The following is a 24,694-nucleotide window of genomic DNA, read 5'->3' as shown; positions in this document are numbered from 1 at the left end:
GCCTAGACCTATCCACTCACCATCTTGTATACTTCTGAGTGGGAGATCTTCCCAGGGCAGGTGAGGGGGCACAGTGACCAAGGTGGCTAGGCCAGGTCCCAATGTACTGATACTGTACACATACATTTTCTTTCTCACTTAAGTTTAGACATAACCAATTAAGTTTTTCTAGGATACTCATCAAGACTGGAATTATTTTTAACATATTTTTGTGTGGATTTGTCTGTTCAAGTGCAAAAAGATGTGAAATATCAATGTAGAATTCTCGCGCTGACGTGGCTCTCTGGATGTACGCTTTGGATGCTTGCGCACACACAACTTTCCACACAGCATGTGAGTAAATGAATTGAGTTCTCCTTTGCATCTTTTTGCACTTGAATATTTAAATTGGCAAGGCTTTGTGACGATGCAGCACTGGCCTGTCGACTGTCCCGAGTGCCATTCCCGTGTGTTAATGTTCTCACAACATTGTATTGTTAGAATTCCTAGAAATGTTACCAGCCAACTGGCAATTGACACCCTTTCATCGACTCGCTAATGCCGATTCTTACTTGCATTTGGCGCCTGGCAAGTGTTAATTTTAGGCCCTGGTTACTGCCATATAGCGCTTTACACAATACATATCGTTTCAAAGCAGCTTTACAGAAAATGCATGTTGCTACAGTACAATTTAGAGTAATCTGTTATCCGAGGTGACTGTGTCGAAATAATGCCCATATGTCAGAAATGTACAGTTCTGAGATGATACAAATCATGCAGTTATAGCTAACATCTTGTATCATGTTTTAGGCAGAAACAATGAGCTCATTAAAGCAATTTTTATAAGTTGTGATCATAATGATTACATTATATAGAACAGGCGTATGTGGCCGGTGAGTGTATAATTAATTGTGATCATTAATATTATTTTTTTAAAATGTGTATTATTAACAGATAATTTGTTAACGTACATTTGAATACTGAGACGTCTGGACTTTTTCGATTATTAGATATTCACATATTTAAATGTACATAAACCACTAATCTGATAAGCATGATATTTCTGACACACTTGGTAGTAGTATTCGGTGCACAAAGACAAGAAACTACAGGAAGCAGTCTTTAATACAATAATACAACTCAGAAAACGCAGGAGTAAACACCACCAACAATTGACAACACCGAACAATGAACTCAGGAAACACAGGGCTTAAATAACAAGAAGAACTAATGAGATAATTAACAGAACAGGTGAACGGAATCAGTAGCTGAGGGAGACAGAACAGAACTTAGGGTGCATCTCAATCAGCTCCCTGGTTCAGTAGTCAGGGCACTGATCAGGGAGTCAGCCTATTGACTTATGTCCTGATCAGTGCCCTGACTACTGAACCAGGGAGCTGATTTGAGAAAAATCAAAACACACTGAACAAAACCATCAATCTGACCATTTTTGTTCTTGCCTTATTAAAGATATGAAGTGTGATCATATATAATTCTTTTTGAGGTTTTTATTTGTTGTTTTATAAGTGGTCTTGACTGTATATTGTTAGATTAAGAAGTGTTTGGAAAAGAGTGACCCATGACTCTTTCTGTCTTTTATTCTTTGCGCTGTGTTCACTAATGAACATATGCTGTCATGTTGCCCTGCAGGCCGCTCTATATGATTAATGAGCTGTGTTTATTAACACAGATGGCTCCACCAATCAGCACACAGCTCCGTGTACCAGTCATTTTAAAGACTTAACACAACCATGTCAAAGGCTTTATAAATCCTGTAGTATAGAAATCAAGTGATGAATGGCAAATAAAGAAGGTCTGTTCACACATTCAAAATCCGTTCCAACATGGCTCAATTATTACCTTTTTTCCGATCTCAGTTCCTCTAGCAAACATAATCATCTGGATTTACTTCTTAATGAAATTGGAATTATTCACACGTGTGTCTCTGTATCTTAGATCTTAATTCTGTGAAAATGAAATCTGTCAATACAGATCCTCTTTCTATTATGAGCAGATTAAAAGTTACAGTTTCACTTTGGCACAGACAGAAGAGAGAAGAGGACACACACACACACACACACACACACAGAGAGAGAGATATTTATAGATCTTGTGCTTTTGGTAGGTATGATGTTTGTAGTCTCTGCTCAGGGGAACAGAGACACAAACTGCACTACTGTACTGTTAACCCATAGCAATATAGCAAGAACAAACCCCATCAGCACTAGTGATTATTATTATTATTACCAAGAATGATACATGCTTTGTCAGATTGTGAATGCTTTTAGCACTCTGCAAAAGGAACAAGAATATTACGGGGTTTGTTTGTGGAAACACTGATGTGTTTTATCCCTATCAACACATCTAGCGTGGCGTTAGTTCTAGCAGGTCACGTCAGTCAAGCTCGCATCAGCTGATCCACGTCTCTACCTATAGGAATATGACACCTATTACAGCATCCACATATAAGGTCCATCAGTATTATCAGCAGCTTATCGCATTGCTCTGGAGCTAATTACCCTCCTCCATCCCCAGCTCCTCCTCTCGTCTAGTCAGGATTTGGCCTTCTAATTCCTCTTCACGAGTTTGTGTGCCCATATAATCTTAGTAAAAGTGGTAAACAGATTTGGCTTGCTGTCTGCTATAGAGGGGCTCGGAAAGGATATTATACCCAAGCTCTGATTGCCCCCCTTTATTGCTGCGTTCACACCAAACGCAAATAGAGCATCAGGAGCGAGTGATTTCAATGTTAAGTCAATGGAAAGGTGCGTTGACGCGCGTCTGGAGGTCCTGCGGCGCAATAGACACGTTTTGTGCTGCACGATGGGCGCGATTCCGCCTCATTCGCGCGTCTAGTTCACGCGAATGACGTGAATTTGACGCAAATTGAGCGTCTTGCGCGATACGCCCGGATGGTGCTTTTTGTACATTCACGCGTTTGAAGCAAATTCGCGTCTGATGCCCGAGTTTAAACATTTGAACTTTGCCGTCAATTCGCGCCGCGTTAACCAATCAGGAGCCTGCTTGCTGCTGTCACGTGGTAAAGTGACGTCATGATAAACCCTGCATAATTTAAAAATACTATTGTGTCACAAAAGGTAGTTTTAAGACTTTTTCAGGTGAGAATGTAGTTGTTTAAAGCTCAAATCTGTGGTTTATTTATAAAGAGAGCGCCTATTTTAAAAAAATAATCTTGCGTTTTTGGAGTTGTGAGATCCAGGCGATCACCGGGCACTCAGCGCTCATTAACCCTGGCGAGAGCAGCCTTTCCTTGGCCAGTCCTTCTGACGTTTGCCGCTGGCTCTTATGTCCTGTAGTGGTTCGTCTTGTGTGGATCTAACGGCCGATCTTTGAATCTATAATTTGTTTTCTGCCAAATCGTTTTGACTGAAGGCAAAGAGAAGTTTCATAACTTTATTTTTTAAGGATATTTAAATATACATGCAGTGAAGATAATGTAGTGCGTTGCCTGGACCAGATTTGTGTGGCTATTAATGTTTAATATATATTTTTAATGAAAATGAAAAGAGGCAGAGTGGTGTCTTATGACATATTTCTCCTGGAGCGCCTTGAACGCGTGTCTTTTTCACGTTATACGCGCGTCCAATTTGCTATGGACGCGCGAATGGATTCAAAATGTTTAAGCATCCAATTAGACGCGTAGACGGTATTTTGACGCTCTATTCGCGTTTGGTGTGAACGCAGCATTACAGGCAAAATTTAACAAAAATGAGGAGCAGGTGAGGAGGAGGGATGCTGCAAGAACTAGCAACGGGAAGAAGTAAGCTGCTGGTTTTATACCTTGGTATTAATTGGAAGATTAGATGGGTGTACTCCTCCCGAAATTACGTTTAATAACTTGAATTACACTATATTGCCAAAAAGTATTGGGACACCCCTCCAAATCATTGAATTCAGGTAATCCAATCACTTCCATGGCCACAGATGTATAAAATCAAGCACCTAGGCATGCAGACGCTTCTACAAACATTTGTGAAAGAATGTTTTGTCGAAAAGTTTGAAAGAATTTGTCGCTCTCAGGAGCTCAGTGAATTCAAGTGTGGTACCGTGATAGGTTGCCACCTGTGCAATAAGTCCTTTTGTGAAATTTCCTCACTACTAAATATTCTATGGTCAACTGTTAGTGGTATTATAACAAAGTGGTGGCAATTGGGAACAACAGCAACTCAGCCACGAAGTGGTAGGCCACATAAAATCACAGAGTGGAGTCAGCGCATGCTGAGCCGCACAGTGCGCAGAAGTCGGCAACTTTCTGCAGAGTCAATAGCTACAGACCTCCAAACTTCATGTGGCCTTCAGATTAGCTCAAGAACAGTGCGTAGAGCGCTTCATGGAATGGGTTTCCATGGCCGAGCAGCTCATCCAAGCCTTACATCACCAAGTGCAATGCAAAGCGTTGGATGCAGTGGGGTAAAGCACGCCGCAACTGGACTCTAGAGCAGTGGAGAAGTGTTCTCTGGAGTGAAGAATCACGCTTCTCCTTCTGGCAATCCGATGGACGAGTCTGGGTTTGGCGGTTGCCAGGAGAATAGTACTTGCCTGACTGCATTGTGCCAAGTGTAATGTTTGGTGGAGGGGGGATTATGGTGTGGGGGTTGTTTTTCAGGTGTTGGGCCCTTAGTTCCAGTGAAAGGAACTCTTAATGCTTCAGCATACCAAGACATTTTGGACAATTTCATGCTTCCAACTTTGTGGGAACAGTTTGGGGATGGCCCCTTCCTGTTCCAACATGACTGGTCACCAGTGTTACAAAGCAAGGTCCATAAAGACATGGATGAACGATTTTGGTGTGGAGGAACTTGACTGGCCTGCACAAAGTCCTGACCTCAACCCGATAAAACACCTTTGGGATGAATTAGAGCGGAGACTGCGAGCCAGGCCTTCTCGTCCACCATCAGTGCCTTCCCAGAAGAGTTGAAGCTGTTATAGCTGCAAAGGGTGGGCCAACTCCATATTAAACCCTACGGATTAAGAATGGGATGTCATTAAAGTTCATGTGCATGTAAAGGCAGGCGTCCCAAAACTTTTGGCAATATAGTGTATGTTGTACACATTGAACATTAATGATATCTGAAATACATTTATGTTGGTGCTGTTTACCTTAAGGGAGGTTATCGCTGCTCTCCCTGCTCTTATCCATGCTAGGCTGCATGGATGGGCAGGGAATTCTTGCCCAGAACAGAACCATACCGCCAATCCAAACTGTATGCTAATTGTCAATAATCTTTGACAATAGTGGTCCTGGCAGAAATATACTTTCTGGCAGACTACAAACTTTGTCTCATCGCCAAGAATAGAATTAGAAAAGCTCTGAGAAGATAAGTGTTAGAGCTCTGTAAAGAGATACAGATAGTCATTCTGAGCTCCACAGTCAGACGGGATTTTGTTAACATGACATGCCTGACCTTTAGTCCTACAAGACAAGATGTTACCACATTTTTAGGTTAAGGTTTTTTTTTCAGTGTAGTCCCTTAGAAGTCCTGTTTACAAGTTGTGTAGTTGCTACAATGAACGTTTCCAAGCATGAGCTAATCATTGGATTTGGGTGAAGTTTGACAGGTTAATGATATTTTAATTAATTAAAGCAATAAAAAAACCAATACAATGTTTGTTTTCAAGAAATTAAATTCCTTCTATCCATTCTAAAAATGAACACAACTGAAGAGAAATCAAAGCCTCCATTTTCTCACCATGTCTTACACACAAACAAACAAGCAAAACAACTTACAAAGAGTTTACAAGGTTTAAACCCTAATCATTTTTGGAAAAATTAGGCAGAAGCAGCTCATTAGTGACTGTCTGACATGTTGACCATCTGTTGTGCGAGTGAGTAACAGTATTTTCTTCTCTCCTGTAGCACATTAATAACCAACCTTTCACACGCTCCTCAAAGGGCAATCAGTCACAGTGTTTGAACCTGTGTGTGTGTGTGTGTGTGTGTGTGTGCGTGCGTGCGTGCGTGCGTGCGTGCGTGTGTGTGTGGGCATGTTTTTGTGAAATATCAGGACACAAATGTGTATAATGACATGGGTATGACATAGGTATTACAAAAAGAGGGTGAAATATGAGGACGTTACCCATGTCCTCAATTTTCAAAATGCTTATAAATCATACAGAACAAGTTTTTTTTCACAGAAAGTGAACTGCACAGTCTCCTGTGAGGGCTAGGTTTAGGGGCAGGGGCAGTGTAAGGGGATAGAAAATACGGTTTGTACGGTATAAAAACCATTACGCCTATGGAATGTCCTCACATTTCACAAAAACAAACGTGTGTGTGTGTGTGTGTGTGTGTGTGTGTGTGTGGACTGGTAATCATCACGTTATGGGGACAAAATGTCCCCACAAAGATAGCAATATCCGAAATCCTCATCCTTGTGGGGACATTTTTAGGTCCCCATGAGGAAAACATCTTATAAATCAGACTAAGTGATGTTTTTTGAAAATGTAAAATTGCAGAATGTCTCCTGTGAGGGTTAGGTTTAGGGGCAGGGGCAGTGTAGGGGGATAGAATATACGGTATGTACGGTATAAAAACCATTACGCCTATGGAAAGTCCCCATAAAAGATGAAAACACTGTGTGTGTGTGTGTGTGTGTGTGTGTGTGTGTGTGTGTGTGTGTGTGTGTGTGTGTGTGTGTGTGTGTGTGTGTGTGTGTGTGTGTGTGTGTGTGTGTGTGATTGTGTGTAGGTGCGTATGGATTACTCTTTAAAGAAGCCTCCACAGCCTTAATTATTAATAGTGGAAATTGAATCTAATGAAATTTCCATCATCTTGAAACAAGAACTGAACTTGATGCATTCTATATGTTCATATACAGAAGAAAATTTACATATTAACACACACACACACACACACACACACACACACACACACACACACACACACACACACACACACACACACACACACACACACACACACACACACACACACACACACACACACACACACACACAGTAAACTGCATTCTATAGAAAACAGAATGATCTCCTTCAGATTAGAAAGCATGTGACCTTTAAGAAAGGGCTTGGGAATATTGTCTTGGGAATAAATATGGTCCATATTATCTGACAGACATTATTTCTTAGAGTTCCTGCTTGGAGTTCAGTTGCTTTTCCATTAAACACATTTAGTAGTGCAACAGAAAATGCATGATTTTGGTCATAGATCTCCCTTGGGGAACATGCTTCACATCTCAAGTTAACACACAGACAGTGAAACTGTGGCCTGTGTCTCCTGTAACTGGAGGGCATAACCAATGTGGAAGAGCTTCAAAATTCTGTAACTATTGCCCCACACATTACACAGTTCACCTCAGGACACTTCCGCAATTTCACCTGAGCTGATTTCCTCTTTCTTTCATGCTGTGATAGTCGCCCGATCGATGCAGCTGCTGCTTGGAGAAACTTGAGTTTGAAAAAGAGCTGTATGATCAAACCTATGAAAATGCTGCTAAAATTGTACTACAATAAGAGTGCCGGTTCCACCTGGCAGTAATATTCCATCAAAGACAAAATAATTTTGTGTTACAATATAACATTTATTCTCTGACTAAACAACAGTATGACTCTGATCACCATCAATAGCAGATCGTTCAGCTCAGTTAAAATTTTCAACTTTCTTCCAAAACTTTGAAAAGCAATCAAACAAAACACTTGAAGTTGGACTTTAGAAGTTTATTTTTGTTCAGACATATGATTCATTATAGTACAAAAGTTTCTGATGAATCATGATTTGTTTGTGAAAAAGTTCATACTAAGATATCATTTGTGCATATGCATGATTACTAAATGAGACCCAGTGTGTCTAGATTACATGATAAAACTGTTTAACAACTATTTGCAGATGCTGGTGCTCAAAAAGACACATGTTGTGTTAACATCTAAAGATAGTGGTATTAGTCAAAAATCTTGTTTAATTTGACTGAATCAATCTGACTATATTGGGTTACAATCAATACATTATCAATACATAAATCATAAGGGTCAAATCAGGTAGAAAGACGGTTTCATTTTCTTTTCTTTTTTACAGTGTAAAAAAGATCTTGATAATAAAGAAACAAAGGCAAGCATTTACCATTTTGACTTGATTTAACACATTTTTTCGTAACTCGCAATTTCGTAATTCGCAACCTCACTGCTAGATGCCGCTAAAAATCACCCACTGCACCTTTAACAGATAAAAAAAAATGACAGTGGAGATGCTGTAGAATATCAATCATCAATAAATCTTGCATCCAGACAACGTCAGGTCTGTTTTTTATAGCAATGGACAACAGCATATCTGAACTCTTAAATAGTTTAAACTAATTAATGCTGAGAGCTTGGTGTGCCCTGTGCCCTGTTGACCTCTCTGAGTGTATCTTTCTAGTTTGACTGTGGTTTCTCCTGCTTTACACACTCAAGACAAGCATTAGATCACATTTCCTTTAAGACGTCATTGGGTCAACAGATTCATTCTTTATTTATGGAGGTCATGGTAATGGAGAGATTTTAAGATACCTCTGTATGTCCACATTGCACGGACACGTGTAAATGTATTTATATGTGTGTGTATGTACACAACCATACACTCACACATTATACTTATTTTCAAACTTGATTTTAGTGTTGTACTACACTTAATTGATCTGTTGTCCGTCCTACATAATGCAAAGATAATGCAAGTAATTAATAAAGCCCTTTTGTATATATCCATCAAAGGGAAATTGGTTTAAATAATAGAATTATTATATTATATCATTTATTTAAAGATATATAATTATATAAGTTTGCTGAATGTTTTTCATCTGCCCCTAGTAGACTACTTAATTCATTTAAACAGCACCGCAGCAGCATGAAATTCAAGCGTTTAAAGCACTTATTCAGTTCCACGGGGCTAATCTCTTAAGCTTCTCTTGTCCTTTCAGTCTACACACACACGCAAACAAGAATTCCCTCGATGGTTTGCTGAATTTGCCTCTCACCTAGGTTAATACCGAACATAACCAACTAGGACTGTTTGAGATTAAAACTGGCAGGTTGTTGCACTCTGCAAACATTCCTGCTGTAAAACGGATATCTATGCTCAGTCATGCAATAAATTCTATTCCACACAGAGCTTAGCCAGTGTCAAGCTCTGGAAAATAACACTCCAGACTGGTTTATATTAACATTTACTTTGTTGTTGACAGTATACTTTTTAGATTGCATTTGTATGGTGAACTTTTATGGCACTTTTATATAACATATCTTTAAGCATAATGTAGCATAAAATGAGCTTGTAGCAGCTTTGCAATTTTAGTCTTTACAATTTTTTTTTCTGTCATTAGGGTCAGGGTTTGGTGAAGGATGAGGCAAGGATTCAGATATACACAGAAAATGGGCTTTTATTTGACAAAAAATAAAACAAAACTTGACTGGGGAGGGAAGGACAGGCAAGGCAACCCAGAACTGCACATGAGAAACAGAACATGGATCATGAGTGTCGGGATCTGAACACAACATTCCAAACACAAAACAAGGCACGCTGACGAGACAATGCAGGACACACAAAGACAAAACCAACCAAGTTTTTTCTTTTTATTTAAAGAAATTAAATAATTAAAGGAATAAAAGGGAACAAAGAAGAAATAAGAACGGTAAAAGAAGTAAGTTATAGGTCTAATTATAAAGTGAAGTAATCCATTTAAACCCTTTGCAAATAATATTTTATTTAAAAGTATGCACACCTTCACTCTTGTTAGTGTGCCTATGTCAAAAATGTAAAAAAGGAATGCAGACAAAACAAAATGAATACCCGTTGCTCCTGAAGATACATTGAGGTCTTAATTTCTAGTTCAAGAGCACGGAGAGATTCGCGATTGCATGGGATAGTGCACACTCAATATATGAGTGAGAGGAGAGGCAGTTCATTTGTATATTTGAGAGCTCGCGTCCAGTTTTCTGCGATTACATGAATGTGCTCTCACGTTACAATAATGCGCTCTCAACATGTGTCATTAAAATACTCCATAGAAACCTGCGGGTATGACTAAAATGATGTGCATTACCTGCAATCCCGCGCTGACATTCAGGCTTTGTAACTGAAACGAGTGACAGACAGGAGACGTGTGTTTGTCAACCATGTCAGTATTTCACTATTTTTGGATACATATTTTTGACAACACTACCATGTAGTTTGTTTCTCCAAACATTCAGTCCATAAATGACTCTGAGAGCTCCTTCATTGTTATCAGCTCTTCACTGGCAGCAGCAGCTTTATCTTGTCCAGATATCAGGGCTTTTATCGGTCCCTTTTCGATCAGATATCTTTAGTGACTACTGAAATGTCAGTTGAAATTTTTATTAATTCAAATTGTAGGTATACTCAGTGACAAATTGTGGTTTTAAAAGTAACGAAGTAGATTATTTAGCTTAATTTGTACTTAAGTACAAGTAAAATGACAGATTTAAAAATATACTCAAAAAAGTACCCAGAAATAACTACTTAATTACAGTAACGCAATTAGTTGTTCCACATCTGCATTTTTATATAGAAACAATACAGAAACAATCTGTGAATTAGATACTAGTAACACTTCTGTGGATATTCCGTATCATAGCAAGCAAAGCATCTCAACTGAAAAATGGTGCTACCGAAGCGCGCTCAAGTGCCCACAGCTAGGCGTTTTCAGCAGAGCGCCTAGCATTGTCAGCTGGTTAAACCAGCGGATTCAAGATGTGGAGGTATAAAATCTGTAGTTATAGAGTTTGCATGTGAAACATTTGTCAATCATCTGTCATACCTGAAAGTTTCTGACATGGTAAAGTATAAAAAACTAGCTAACTACTGGAGCTCAAAATGCTTTTCTTGCAGATTTTTCCTCATGGCCTAGAGTGATCATACTGCATCTCTCTCCCTCTCTCAGGATGTATTGCATTATGTGGTAATATTGACAGTGATGTAGTAGAGGGTCATAGTCTGCTTACTCTCTGGGCATACTTGCCTCTCGTATTCCATTCGTCAACTGCAGAAAGAGAGGGAGAGGTTACATTAAATTCATTACTACACTTTATCAGTATCATTCATTTTGAAACTTTCCGGCCCTGGATACTAATTATTCAACACAAGTGTTCTAGCTGTGGCAAAAAATACTCAATATACTGTTATGTTGAGTAGCTGTTTAAGTACCCATAAAGAACACACTGCTAAAGACTTCTAACAGACTATCTAACAGAAGAATGTCAGTTCATGAATTTGAATATGAATTCGTAACGATATACGTCATTTTCAAATGACTGCAGAGTTTTTTGTCAACATATTGTAGGCTGAAGAATTGGCACCAAGACAAACAGTAAAACCCACAACCCACTGAAAGGACTATCCCTCAAAGCCTCATTTACATTCAAGTTAAATATGATGTCTACCCTCCCTGACTAAGGTTTCTAGTGTAGAATTGGTCATTTAAGGCTAAACGCATTTTACGGCAACTCTAAAACTCAGATGTTTTGGATTAAATTTCGATTGATTTTATCAGTTATCAGAATCAGTTTTCACATTCTGTTTTCTCTGAATCTGAGCACAGTTGAGCCAAACCATCTGTTTCCTGTTTCACAGCAGGGGTGTCTAAAAATGATTTTATGCCACCCTACAATACGATGATTTCCTTGCGGAACCCCCTGAAATATAAAGGCAGCTATATTTTTCATTTATTCACCCATTTATGCTGTGAAACATAAAAAAGAATTCGAAATGTGTAAAATATTATCTGGAAATTGTTTACTTTCTTTTAAATTAGCACTGCAAAGGGACTTTTTAAGCACCAATAAAGTACCATTATGTATTTAAACCTGAAGAGAAACATAACACTATTGCTATCATTACTTGAAAATATATATTTTTTAAATAAACGTTTTGAAATTTGTTTAATTAATCTCATAATTTCTGACCAGTATTTAGAAAGACCAATAAAAATGTCAAACTTGTTGAATTTTAACTATATTATTATTATCGGTTCTATAAAAATAAAAATAATTAATAATTGTATATAATTTTATATTAATTCTATTCAAGTTTTTCTGCCTCTTTTTAAAAGTTTCTTTAGACTCTCCAACATCTCCTTGGGGGTCAATCATAATTAATTTTTGAGTAAATGTATACAGTTGTTACTGGGATTTGCCTTTGCACAGAAGTCATAAAAAACCTTCAGAGATGGTATATAACCATGATATATAACCAAACATATATATTGCTCTGAACTGTCACTGCTGTTGCCATAGCGATGAACGATGTTTATCTGAGCTCTTTAAGCACTGTTTGCTGTTGTTCCAGGTGTGTGTGTGTTTGTGCATTGTAGATGTTCTACAGGTGGTGATTACAGAAGGCCTGTGTTGTGTGTGTGTGTGTGTGTGTGTGTGTGTGTGTGTGTGTGTGTGTGTGTGTGTGTGTGTGTGTGTGTGTGTGTGTGTGTGTGTGTGTGTGTGTGTGTGTGTGTGTGTGTGTGTGTGTGTGTGTGTGTGTGTGTGTGTGTGTGTGTGTGTGTGTGTGTGTGTGTGTGTGGGTATGTGTGTGTGTGCGCATGCACAGCTGCTAATAATATAACAGATTGACAGAGAAACTTAAGGCACACCATTCGGAAGCTAACTCTGACATATTTATAGATCACATGCTCAAATAAAGCACACAAACGAACACTACTTCTTTCTTCTGCTTGCCTCCTATAACCAATATGTGATAATTCGAGCAGTTTAATTCTGAATTGAGCTCATTCTACAGGCTCACACACAACAGCTGCTCCTGCTGGCCAGAATAATTAAACAGGGAATTCTTGTCATAGTAAACTCTGTACTTTACTCTGATTGTTCTTGAGATGATTCTCAAAAAACGAACACGAGTAGCCGTCAAAGCAGATGACCTCATCGTCCTGAAAGGGCAATCACACTGACTGCAATTTGCAGCAACCATGAGCAACATAAACCATTAGTGATGTGACACAGTTGAGCAGAGATCAACTTTCCATATACAGTTTGAAGGGTATAATATAGAGCTTGAAACTCTTCAACTCAAAATGTATCAGTGTACCAGTGCCCCTGTGTCAACATGCTTGGCCCCCCCTCTGGCCCCCCTAAATTTGGAATCAAATCACCTCAATCAATTTTCTGAAACTGCTTGCAATGTGCAGTTTTTGCTGCGGCGGTATGTGATGAAAAGAGTACTTTATTGTGTCATAACCAATGCAGAGAAGAATGGAGGATGCTGTGCGCTGTGGCGCGCAAGTAGTCTGTTTATGAATGATTCGTCACTCAGTCTGCATTCGCTCAAATAGTTGTAAAACGCGGGCTATAATGGTTGCTACGCACTTGATTACAGATAAAATAAGCTTTCTTTATACACGTGTTGTGTGTAACTTTAATTTTACTGACTTGACGACTTTGAATTCCATTCAGTCATTTCGTTAATTTAAACATACTGGTAGTTAAAATATATTTTTTCAATGGCTAATTTCTCCGAACACGTCCACATATATAATCTTGGATCATATTCCGAATTAGGAAGATGCAGCAAAAGATAAATTATGACCAACGCAATGAAATAACCTTTCATGTGTGACAATGACAGAGACGTGTTTCACCACAGAGATAGGCATACCCGAGAAAAGATACAGAAAATAATATAATTTCAGTCTTGTTCACATATAGCGAGAAATAATATCATTTGATCCAATTGTCCAGTGTTGCTTATAGATTAGGCTAGGCCTATTAGATGTTTGTTTTTATGCTTATGCTAACTTTGCGAAGAGTCCGCTAACAGAGAGCAGATATAGGCTACAAAACATGTAAAATTTAAATTGTTTAGTTTTACTTTTATAAATTGATCATGATCATATTACAGACACATTACTTTTCAAATAAATGAACTTGAATTTATTTTACTTCACGTGTAGAGACTGCAGAGTGATACAGTACATGGCCAAATAAAAAAGACTTTCAATAATCCGGAAAATAAGTTAAAGGGTTAGTTCCCCCAAAAAGAAAATAAAAACACCGAATGTAACTCACCCTCATGTTGTTCCAAAAATATTGGTTAGAATGTCGTTAACCAAACCATTTCAGTGCTTCTTAGTTAGAATGTCCATAAAATTCAAGATATGTGGCAAAAATGCCCCAGTTTGAGTTTTAGCGTTTTTACACTGGGCACGTTTGTCGTGGTCAGCGCCAGAACGCGTTCTACACCGCAAATACATCGCAGGCTCCCTCTCGCTCGTATCCAAGGTAAATCATCAACACTATCATCCCTTACATGTGTTTTATTTGACTAAATACATCGTCATCTGATAAAATGCATGTGCAGGTTACTTTTCTTGCGCACTCGAGTCCTTGTTGCTTTCACATTCACATGAATCACGGCACAGCTCGAGCGCAATTTGTGCAACTGAGCTCAGACCACCTCCTTCAGGCAGTCTCGAATTCAGTTCCCCTGAGCTCAGCTCACCCAGGTCCGCATGACAACTTTCACATTACAAATTATTCGAACTAAACTGCCAGTGTGAAAACGCCCTCACATTTACATCATGATATAGACTACAGTATAAGCAATAGGCTATAACATGAGTAACGAGTGCAATATCACACAAGTTCTGTTTTTCTACCCAGAATAGCATGAGTGCAAATGCGATACTGATCTTATACAACAGTTTAATAAAATAAATGAGTTAATATTGTGTTCAACATAAGAAAGTCATATTTGGAACGGCATGGGGGTGAGTAAATGGTGATAGAATTTTCATTTTTAGGTGAACTACCTAATTAACTACTGGTAAAGATAAATGTGTGCCCACTAAAAGCACAAGTGGCCCCTGCCTGGCCCCCCTAGTTACCGTGGTCTAGAACCGCCATTGGCAGATGATGTCCACACTTGAGTTCCTACTGGGTGAACCCTGGAGTTCTTCCAGCACCCTTCGGCAGTCAGATGCGGCGGAGGCATTGGACTCCAGGTCTAGCGCTTGTGCATATGCCCGGTTGGTCAGCCCCTGTGCTAGACTAGGTGTCCATATGTTGTGATTCCCCCATGATTTTCCACGGTACGGCTTCCCTGTTGGTGAGCCTGTGTCTGTCACTCTAACGGTATTAACTTTTTTTTTGTCAAAATGTCTATTTTTGTTACCTATAAAGCGATAGCAGAACAATTGTGTGTCTCCGAGCAATACAGCTGTATTTCTGAATGAATCTGCATTTTGAACTAATTAATGCCCCATTCATTAAGAGAGCCATTTACTGAATGTAAAGGAGTATATGACTCAATGACATTTAGACATTTACCACCACCTACTGGAAGTTCTAGTTTCTTATTTGCGGTCTAATTTCCAGAAAAATTATTTAATATTCCATATTAATAAAAAACCCGTTAAAGATATAGTTAAACCAAAAATAACAATTCTGTCATCATTCGCTACAATCCCCTAAACGTTTAGAGAATGTTCTGAATGTTCCGTGAAGGTCCGCCAAATAACGTCCCCGAACCCTTTTAAGAACTCCACATCACGACTGTCTCGGACCGTTCTGGGAACTTAAAATTTCCAACAGGGACCCTTGTGCCCCAGTAATGATCAACTCATCAATCTACAGGTTTCTATCAAATGTAAAGACGAATCAGAGCCACTGCTCCGTTTTGCCTTTCTCAAGGGTTGTCTTGCCCTTTAGTTGCCATGACGACCCCCATCTTTGCCTGTCAGGAATGAATCCTGTACCTGTCAAACTGAATGAGCATTAACATCTACACACGAAACTGCATGTTTGTTTATGTAGGAAAGTAGTGAATGTAACCTGCTCTTCACAAACAACATTTGCCTCTGTTTATTTATCAGTATTCTTATGCTAATTAAGCAAATTAATAGAAATCTCAATTAACCGTAATTAATCAGAGGTCAGTGATAATTTAAAAATGCAAATATGTTCACTGAACTTATTGTTGGATTTGATTTGCTTTGCTTTTAAAACCAAAAGATGATAATTAAAAAATATATATTGTTTTTGTCACTTTACATCCACAGGATCAGACTTCCTGTGTGCGACACACATCATTCCAGTGAAGAACGAAGAGGGTGTTGTCATGATGTTCATCTTGAGCTTTGATTACGTGCTAAAGGAGGGTAGCATGGATTCATTAGACAGACTCAACCACACCTCCCCATCCAGACAAGAACAAAGTAAGACTGCTTTTTTTCTTTTCTCATTACTCATTACTCTGTAATGCTTTTTTCCCATTTCCATCACTGCAGTATATTGACAACAACATCTTAATTGCTTACTTCCCGTCTCTTCCATTTAAACAAATGGAGTGTGGTTGCTGAGTAGAAATAGATGGAGAGGTGTGCAGGAAGAAATATGGAGAAGGCAGAGGAAGAGAGAAAGGTTTTTATTTGCTCCAGTTGCTCTGGCTCACCAGCACACACTGTCAAAGCCGACCCAGTCAGCTAGAAAGGAAATGAAGTGGGGGAAAATTATTTATGTAACACAATGTTACAATTATTTGAATCCTTGAGGCCAGGTGTTGAACGGCACTTAATTTATAGGACAACTGTGCACACTAAACATCTAATACAAGCAGAGGGAGATTGTGCGTGTGTGTGTGTGTATATGTGCACATCATGCTATAATTATGACAAGTGTTCAAAGAGACCTGGAAGCAATAAAAGTGCTGCACTGCATTTTCTTCAAAATATGCTACTGCATCATTTTACACACATGTGCACACACGCAAACACACACCCTGCCTGATGTCCTCCTCTAACTCTGTGTTGGAAAGTCATCTGAACTATGAAATCCAATTAATATCCAATGCTAATACTGTCTCTGTGGTATCATAGCAACAGGGAATGTTTTGAAAAGGACATCTGCGTGTGTTTGTATGTGAGCAAGTTAGAGGGACTGTTTAGTCAGGGCTGTTATAAACCTAAGATTTGCTATGGCTATGGCAGTGTAGTCAGTATTAAGCTGAGCCACAACATAATACTTTAAAAAGCTGTGGTGAAAAATTCCAGCTGGGATGAATATAGATTTCCTAGATCTCTCTTCCTCTGAGAGCAAGGCTGAGGGGAAAAAAAGAAGAAGAAATGCATTGAACCAGCAAAGCAGAGACAAACTAGCTAGTAAAATGTACAAGCTTTTCCATCCTGATTGTGTCAATGATTTATTAGGCCTCACTCTGATCAAAAATTGAAGGATGTCCCACTCAAAAAAGCTTCTTTTGTGGGGTGCATTAGGTTGTTTTGATGAAGGAGTGATATAAATAGCCCAGTTTGGAGACTTTTAATTAATGCTGGCGTGGTACTGAAACCCTAGGGAGTTGACAGACAGAGAGAAACGGAGAAAGAGAGAAATCACACTGCACAGATTAAAAAAAATATATATACTTGTATATATAGATTCTTGATAATAAAAAAATTACTTCTAAAAAATAACTAATAATAAATATAACTTCTGTTAGCTTTTGAATGAAATAAAATATGTAATAGTAGTGTCCCTATTATGCTGTTTTAACGGTTTCTAATGTTGTTTTGAAGGTCTCCTACAAAAAATGTTTTCTCATTATATACATTGCAGCATCACCTCTTTTCTCAGTGTCTGAAATGGTTCAATAAAGGATTCGGCTTCGCTAAACCCTCCTTTCCTGATTGGTCAGATGGCTTAGTCTGTTATGATTGCTCTTCTGCTTACAGCACGTGTCGGATAAAAAAACTCCAATTACCATATCTGAATTTCAGAATTCACTCCCAATTCCATATCTGAATTTTTGCGCAGGAAGGAAGGCTAGAATAACTGACAACTCGTTTCAGGCAGTTCAGAATCGGTTCTCTCTTTTGGGAGACGATACCTTTATTTATTGTGCACTTTGATCTTTGAAACTTTTCAGATCTTTTAGATTCAAAAACATGTTGCACTCCACATTTAAGGTAATATCTGAAAAAGCATAATAGGGGCACTTTAAGTTTTTTTCTGATATCAGCCGGATTGATACATTTAAACAGCACATATTCATACTATTCATATATACTATACAATTATTCCTAACAGCCGAAGAGTTCATGATAAGAATAATGTGTGGGTAAAATGTGGCTTTGTGTGGCACCTGCCACTCGGCACATCCTGGAATACCCATGACAGAAATATGTTAGAAAATGCGTTGATCATTTCATGATTGTAAGAATTTATATTATGCTTGAAGCATAAAGTTTGTCAGGTTCACAAAATGTGATTCAGGCTTTGCAAAGAGGCTGTTAATGAAGTATGGAGCAGTAAAAACCTAACAGCAGCCAACAGCAAATCTACAGCTTGCAAATTAGTGCACCATAGCATGCATCTCATGTCACATATCAAGAAGTAGGCCTAATTTACATAGGCATCTTAAAGGGGTCATGAACTGCATTATTTTATTATTTTATAATGTTTCCTGGGGCGCACTTATTATGTTAGTATGATTTTTACATCAAAAAATGGCCATAATTTAGAAATAAAAGGCATTTTTCCTACCCTGATTTTAGCCCTCTGATTTGAACGCTCTGTTTTAAGGGGCGTGTGTGTCTGCTATGAGACTTCAGTGTAAAAGCCCATTGCTGTGATTGGCTAACATCTTTGCCTTTGAAATAGCTAAGTATTGTACTTTTGCCCCCAAAATGCAGTTTGTTAGAGATCATTCAATGTAACGGGATCAAGAAGCCATTCTGAAATCATTTAAAAAAACAGATAGTCATTTGACAGTCTTTGACATCATCAAAAAGCACCCTGAAGACCATGTGGTGCTGCAGAAAAGTGAGTTCATTGCTCTTAAATATTTGATAATTCCACCTTTTCACGGTGTGGTAGCCTAAGTTACAAAACAGCATGTCATTCAGTGAAATGCAAAAAAAACACTTATATTGTTTTATTTTTTGAAAAATAAGTAGATGTTGTGAATTATTGTGATTAACCTTACTGGTCAAGCTCACAGTTTAATATAGGTGGCCAGTTGATGGCCTACAATATAAGCTGAAGTAGAAGTTTTGTCATTCAGGGTATGATGCTTTAGTGTAATGCAAATTCTTTGTTACACCACAGTGTCATCCATTACACTGAATGACAGTATCACTGTATAAATAACAATTCTTATTTATATTACAGATAAAAGCATGGACAGATATGTGTTAAACTTAATAAATATTAATATTGATTCATTTTAGATGCCCATGAACAGAGAGAGTTGAAAGGCACTGTAAAATGCCAAAAAGCCAAAAAGTAAATGCAGACCCAGTACCTAGGGTGGCACTCTTAAAGCCCATTCACACCAAAAACAACAACACAAAATACAACAAGGATGGATGTCATGAGCTTTCCTAGAACACCAGTAATGTTTTTGTTGGGCATCAAGCTTTCAAGAAGTTCACCTACACACAGTGTTGTTGTATTTTCAATAATATAATATTTGATTAAGCTGGTCTCACTGGTCCATAAATAATTTAGCCGTATTTTTTCTGTGGTTGGTATGAAGCTCAGGCAATGAAATCCATGTAGAGTCCTAGGGCTGTCTTGCCCTCCAGAGGAGAAAGAGACAGAGAGAAAACTCAAATTTAATCCATGTTTCATCTCATCTTCTCTCTGAATTTCATTGATGCTGGTGTCCCAGTTTCCCCTCCATTTCTGCTTGTTTAACATTCAGGCAGTTCTTGTTAAAGATTCAAGGTGTGGGTAGGACCACATGGCTGCAGATGTTTTGCTGAATAGACCCCATCAGAGTAACTTTGTTTGACGACTACTGTCATGTTGCAGTTTGCTCCATACATTTAAAGTATCTAATCATGTCATCGAATCAGTAAATAATCATGTAATCATCAACGTATTCTACTTTCTTTTTATTCCTTCACTGCGAAAACATTTTTTAATTGTCACCATTTACTTACCCTCATGTTGTTCCAAACATGTAAAACTTTTGTTCATCTTCAAACCACAAATTAAGCTATTTTAATCCGAGAGATTTCTGTCCCTCCATTGACAGTCTACGCAACTACCACTTAGACGCTTCAAAACTTTCATTAAGAGATCGTAACTCTAAGCCATATGAATTGAGCAGTTTAGTCTAAAATAACGGAAGAGCAAATCCTGAACCAGGACATCGCCTGGTAACATTCCTAGAACATTCCGAGATGGTCATGATGTGGAGTTCTTTAAAGGGTTTCGGGACAAATTCTGAAGAGACTGAGTTATTGCTGCTGCTGCAGAACAAGTACGGGGCTTGCTACTGCCAATACATGCATGACACGCTGCTGTGCTGCTGTAAAAAAAATAGCATACATGGATTGCCCCCCAACAGAACAAGTGACAAAGAAGCCTGAACAGTACAAGCCAAGTGTATTGGCTACTGACACAGCAGGAACCAGTCAGCTGGGCCCTATAGAGAATGATTTGATTGCAAGCAGTTTGAGTACAGGACCTATCAGCCTGTGCCATTTAGAGTTTCATGAAAGAACTTTGTATTTAATTTAGGCTTCTATACACATATAAACATTCATCACCACCAGTGGTGGAAAGAGTACTGAAAACTTTTACTTAAGTACAAGTACTGTTACATTGCTGAAATAATACTCAATTACAAGTAAAAGTGCTGCTGTCAAAAAAGTACTTAAGTAAAAATACAAAGTACTCTTGAAACTACTAGTTACTTTTTAGCTGGCGATATTTAATTAATTACCAATATATATATTCAATCAAATCATAGATCTATGTAGAAAATTGCTACTTTCAACAAAACATTGATCAATTAACCATTACAATAATCTTTACGATAGGGTTACTGTTGCAATAGCTTACACGCAGCATAAGGAAGCTTGATTTCAAACTTGATTTTAAACTGAATTTAATTTACAAAAAAGACAAGTAAACAGTCAATTATAAAATAAGAACAAATGAAACAAATTACCTCAATTCAGTTGAAGTATATTCAAAATGACAACACTGAATTTTTATATGCAGTGTGTCTTAAGAGCCATATAATATGTTGTTAATTTAGATAAGTCGAACATCAGAGGGGTTTGACCTATAATGTCTGTACAATGTAGTGATGCAGTTAGACAGACTAGTTTATTTATATGTACAAATCATACAAATGCCCCATTCTGAAACATTTCTAACATACATTTTATATTGTATAGAAATTAAAGATCCACCTTTGATTGTTGAAAGACGTCCTGGTGTATTTCACTTACAGCCAATAATATTTCCTGCAGCATTTTGATCGGTCAAGCATGGAGGTCTATTCTGATTGGTTGATAACTTTTGACAACATTTAATTCAGGAGCAAAGAGAATTAAAGGGATAGTTCACCCAAAAATGAACATTTGCTGTTGATTTGCTCGCCCTCCGAGATGTAGGTGACTTTTTTTCTTCAGTAGAACAGTAAAGAAGATCTTTAGCTGAAATTGTGGTCTTTGCTGATTCATATAATGCAAGTCAATGGGTTCCGTCACTTTAAGATAAAAAAAAAAAAACCTATGTAGACAAAACAAAATTAATACCCGTGGCACATTAAGGGTCTTAATTTCTAGTTCAAGAGCACTGAGAGATTCGCGATTGCATGGGATAGCGCACACTCAATATATGAGTGAGAGGAGAGGCAGATCATTTGTATATTTGAGAGCTCGCGTCCAGTTTTCTACAATTACATGAATGTGTTCTTGCATTACAATAATGCGCTCTCAACATTTGTCATTAAAATACTCCATAGAAAGCTGCGGGTAGGATCAAAATGATGTCCAATACCTGCAATCCCGCGCTGACATTCAGGCTCTGTAACTGAAACGAGTGACAGACAGGAGACGTGTGTGTGTCAAACTCGCTGTCGGAGTTGGAGAGAATGAGAACGTGCAGCTGGTATCGGTGTATAGATACTGCAGAAAATGAGCATTGGAACCGTGTCAGATACTGTTTTTATGGTGCCTTTCTAGTGGTTATAGTATTTGTCCTTTCTGGAGCTTGACATCTCCTGTCATTTTATGGAATAGAGCTCCAAGTGTGGAAAAGAGTGTAACAATTCTTACCTAATACAGCATATTAGAATGATTTCTGAAGGATCACGTGACACTTAGGACTGGAGTATGATGCTGAAAACACGGGACATAGCCTACTTGAAAATGAAAGTTGCCAGTTTTACCATGTTTAAACGGAAGCTCAAGCGTGCTTGCTTGCGTACGAGAACCAGTGAGGTCCATTCTCATGTGTAACGCAGCACGTTTGGGCTTCTGCAAGAACCAGTGTGGTTTGTTATCACACATCAAACGTGTGGTTGAGCTTTTGTTTATGTTCGCTGATCAATGTTTATATGTGATTAAAAGCCTAAATTCAATCTGTTCATGAAACGATCCAGTCTCTTCAGAAAATGTGGACTAAAATCTCTTTATGAACTTTTTGAAGCGACAAAGTGGTAGTTGCGTGGACTGTCAATGGACGACTTCAATCTCTCAGATGTAATTTAAAATTTCTTTATTCTGACAGGGTCCTTTAATTGTAGGGTTAGGGTTAGGGTTAGGGTTAGGGTTAGAAACAAAATTAACAAAAGCCCCCGTTAATTTCATACCCTGCAAAGGACATACATTTTTTGTAACATTTTATACAATATAATAAAATAATGCCTCTTTCTTGTTACCTTCCCTGAACCTTGCTTTGTCACTTTTTTGTAGAAAAAGGACGTTTCTTCCGTTTTCGTCTGCCTGCGCCACTAAGCATGCTGGGAGTGAGTAAGCAATCCCTCCCCCAAGAAGACCCTGATGAGGTGACCATCCATTCGGCTGATCAGAACGAGAAACGCTCTTCCTGCTCGTCATCTCTCTCCCTTTCCCTTTCTCCACGTGAACTCCATCCACCAACCGGCGAGAGCTGTAGCCCCTCCTACGGGAACGACACCCGGGCTCTGATTGGCCAGAGTTATCTGGGGTCATGCTCGCCTATCTCAGGGCCACAGGATCACTCGTCTCCACGGGGCCCCTGGGAACGGATGGACCCCCAGGAGCCTTTGGCGACTGCATCCAGAAGGGCATCACAGGCCAGTATGTGCACATTTAGGAGAGCATCATCTACACAAGATATAGAAGGACTCAGCATGCACACACAGAGGACGTATCGTGATCGGCATGCTAGTGAAGGTATGCACACGTTTCTAAATACACAAGCATGAGCTTTCAAGAATTTTTACACTACCACATTTAGTTTGTGGTTCTGTTAAAATGACTTGATTTGGCAAAATCACAGCAACAATGAACTGGACGGAGCAGAAATGAAAAATAGCCAGACAGACAGCACGCATATACGCACACTGTTTACACATCATTGTGGGGACTTCCCATTCACATTTGTTGATCTCATTATATCCATTGTAATATATGTCTATTGTAATTTCCACTACAATTCTATCATCATATATATGCATGCCGCTATTAACTTTTTTAAATGAAAAAAGAAGGTTCTACATATGAATAGGGTAACATATTGAATATCTTGAATATCTTACTGAGAATTATACCTAGGTCTAGGTGCAGTCAGACTAGCCAAAAATATACTTGAGTCAAAGTAAGGTTTCCACATTTAACTATACTTAAATATTTACAAGTAAAAAGTAATCTTTCTTCTTAGCCCTTGAAACTGACTGATGAAAAAAAAGAGACAAGGCACATTTTCTCATTAAAATGAATACATTTCTCAATGCCTTGACTCAGTAAGGCTCTAGGACACAGCAGGTATTAAATGTTGACCTATATCCTGACATTTGTTACTGAGCATTAAATTCAACTGCAGATTGTTTTATAGTTGTTTGGCTTGAAAGTCATTGTTTATGGACTGACCATATTTGCACTCGAGTCACGTTCTTCTTCAGCGATTGCTATAACTTAATTAAAAAGCATTGCTTTAGGTCAAAGGCCTAAAATGTTGTTGTGACTGTAGAGATATATCTTCACAAGGACGATTGACTATATATGAGGCCAATTATGTTTCACATTGAAATAGATTTTATTGGCTGCGTATTTTTAAGATTATAGATTCCCATCATGATGACCAGTGAAATACTTTATGTAGCTTGTACTTGAATGCCTTTGAAATAAATTGTAAGGTATAAAATATGCTTTTTCCATAGAAATATGATGTAAAAATGCATGTTTCATTAGTACTCTACAAATTCCCCAAAATAATACTTAATGAAGTACCATTATTCAGATAATTTACAACCCTGATAATTTCCATTGCTTTTAATCTGAATGAAATGTGCCATATAAAATATACATTTTAATATGCAAAAGACCATCTTATTAAATATTCACACATTTGCATATCATATCAAGAGTAATATATAATCCAAGGAAGCTGTTCTTTTATTGCATAGGAAATGGTATCAACGCCTACTTGCTATTGCTCATGAGTAAGTGTTTTGAAAACATACCCATATAAAACTGTCATTTACAGATGAAGCATTGTGGAAGTGTTTACTTAGCGTTTGTGATGTAGCTGCTGTCAGATTCAATACAGTTGGCTGCTTCATCTTTCAACAAAAGTTTCTTTACGAACTCACCATTACACTGTGCCTCATTTACAAAACATTTGCAGTCAAATTCATATAATCCTCCGAGAACAAGAACAAACATATAATCCTCCGATGCGATCCATGACGTGATTAAAAATAAACCATCCATCCATCCCGACACTGGATCCTTCTGAAGTT

General features: G+C 38.2%; 1 protein-coding gene across 1 annotated transcript in view; it reads left to right on the top strand.

The window, feature by feature from the left end:
- The window catches only part of LOC307140476 (potassium channel, voltage gated eag related subfamily H, member 7), a gene marked incomplete at its 5' end in the record, with an annotated part of 95,924 nt that overhangs the window by 17,721 nt on the left and 53,509 nt on the right, over positions 1-24,694 (top strand). Inside the window, 2 exons of the mRNA XM_079840034.1 lie at positions 16,011-16,166; positions 22,665-23,126. Of these exons, the coding sequence (XP_079696160.1) occupies positions 16,011-16,166; positions 22,665-23,126 (618 nt within the window). The remainder of the gene's footprint in view (positions 1-16,010; positions 16,167-22,664; positions 23,127-24,694) is intronic.

Source organism: Gobio gobio (assembly GCF_949357685.1).
Source record: "Gobio gobio genome assembly, chromosome: 17".
Lineage (NCBI taxonomy): Eukaryota > Metazoa > Chordata > Actinopteri > Cypriniformes > Gobionidae > Gobio > Gobio gobio.
Note: the sequence above shows the minus strand (reverse complement) of the source record. Positions and strands in the feature narration are given on the sequence as shown.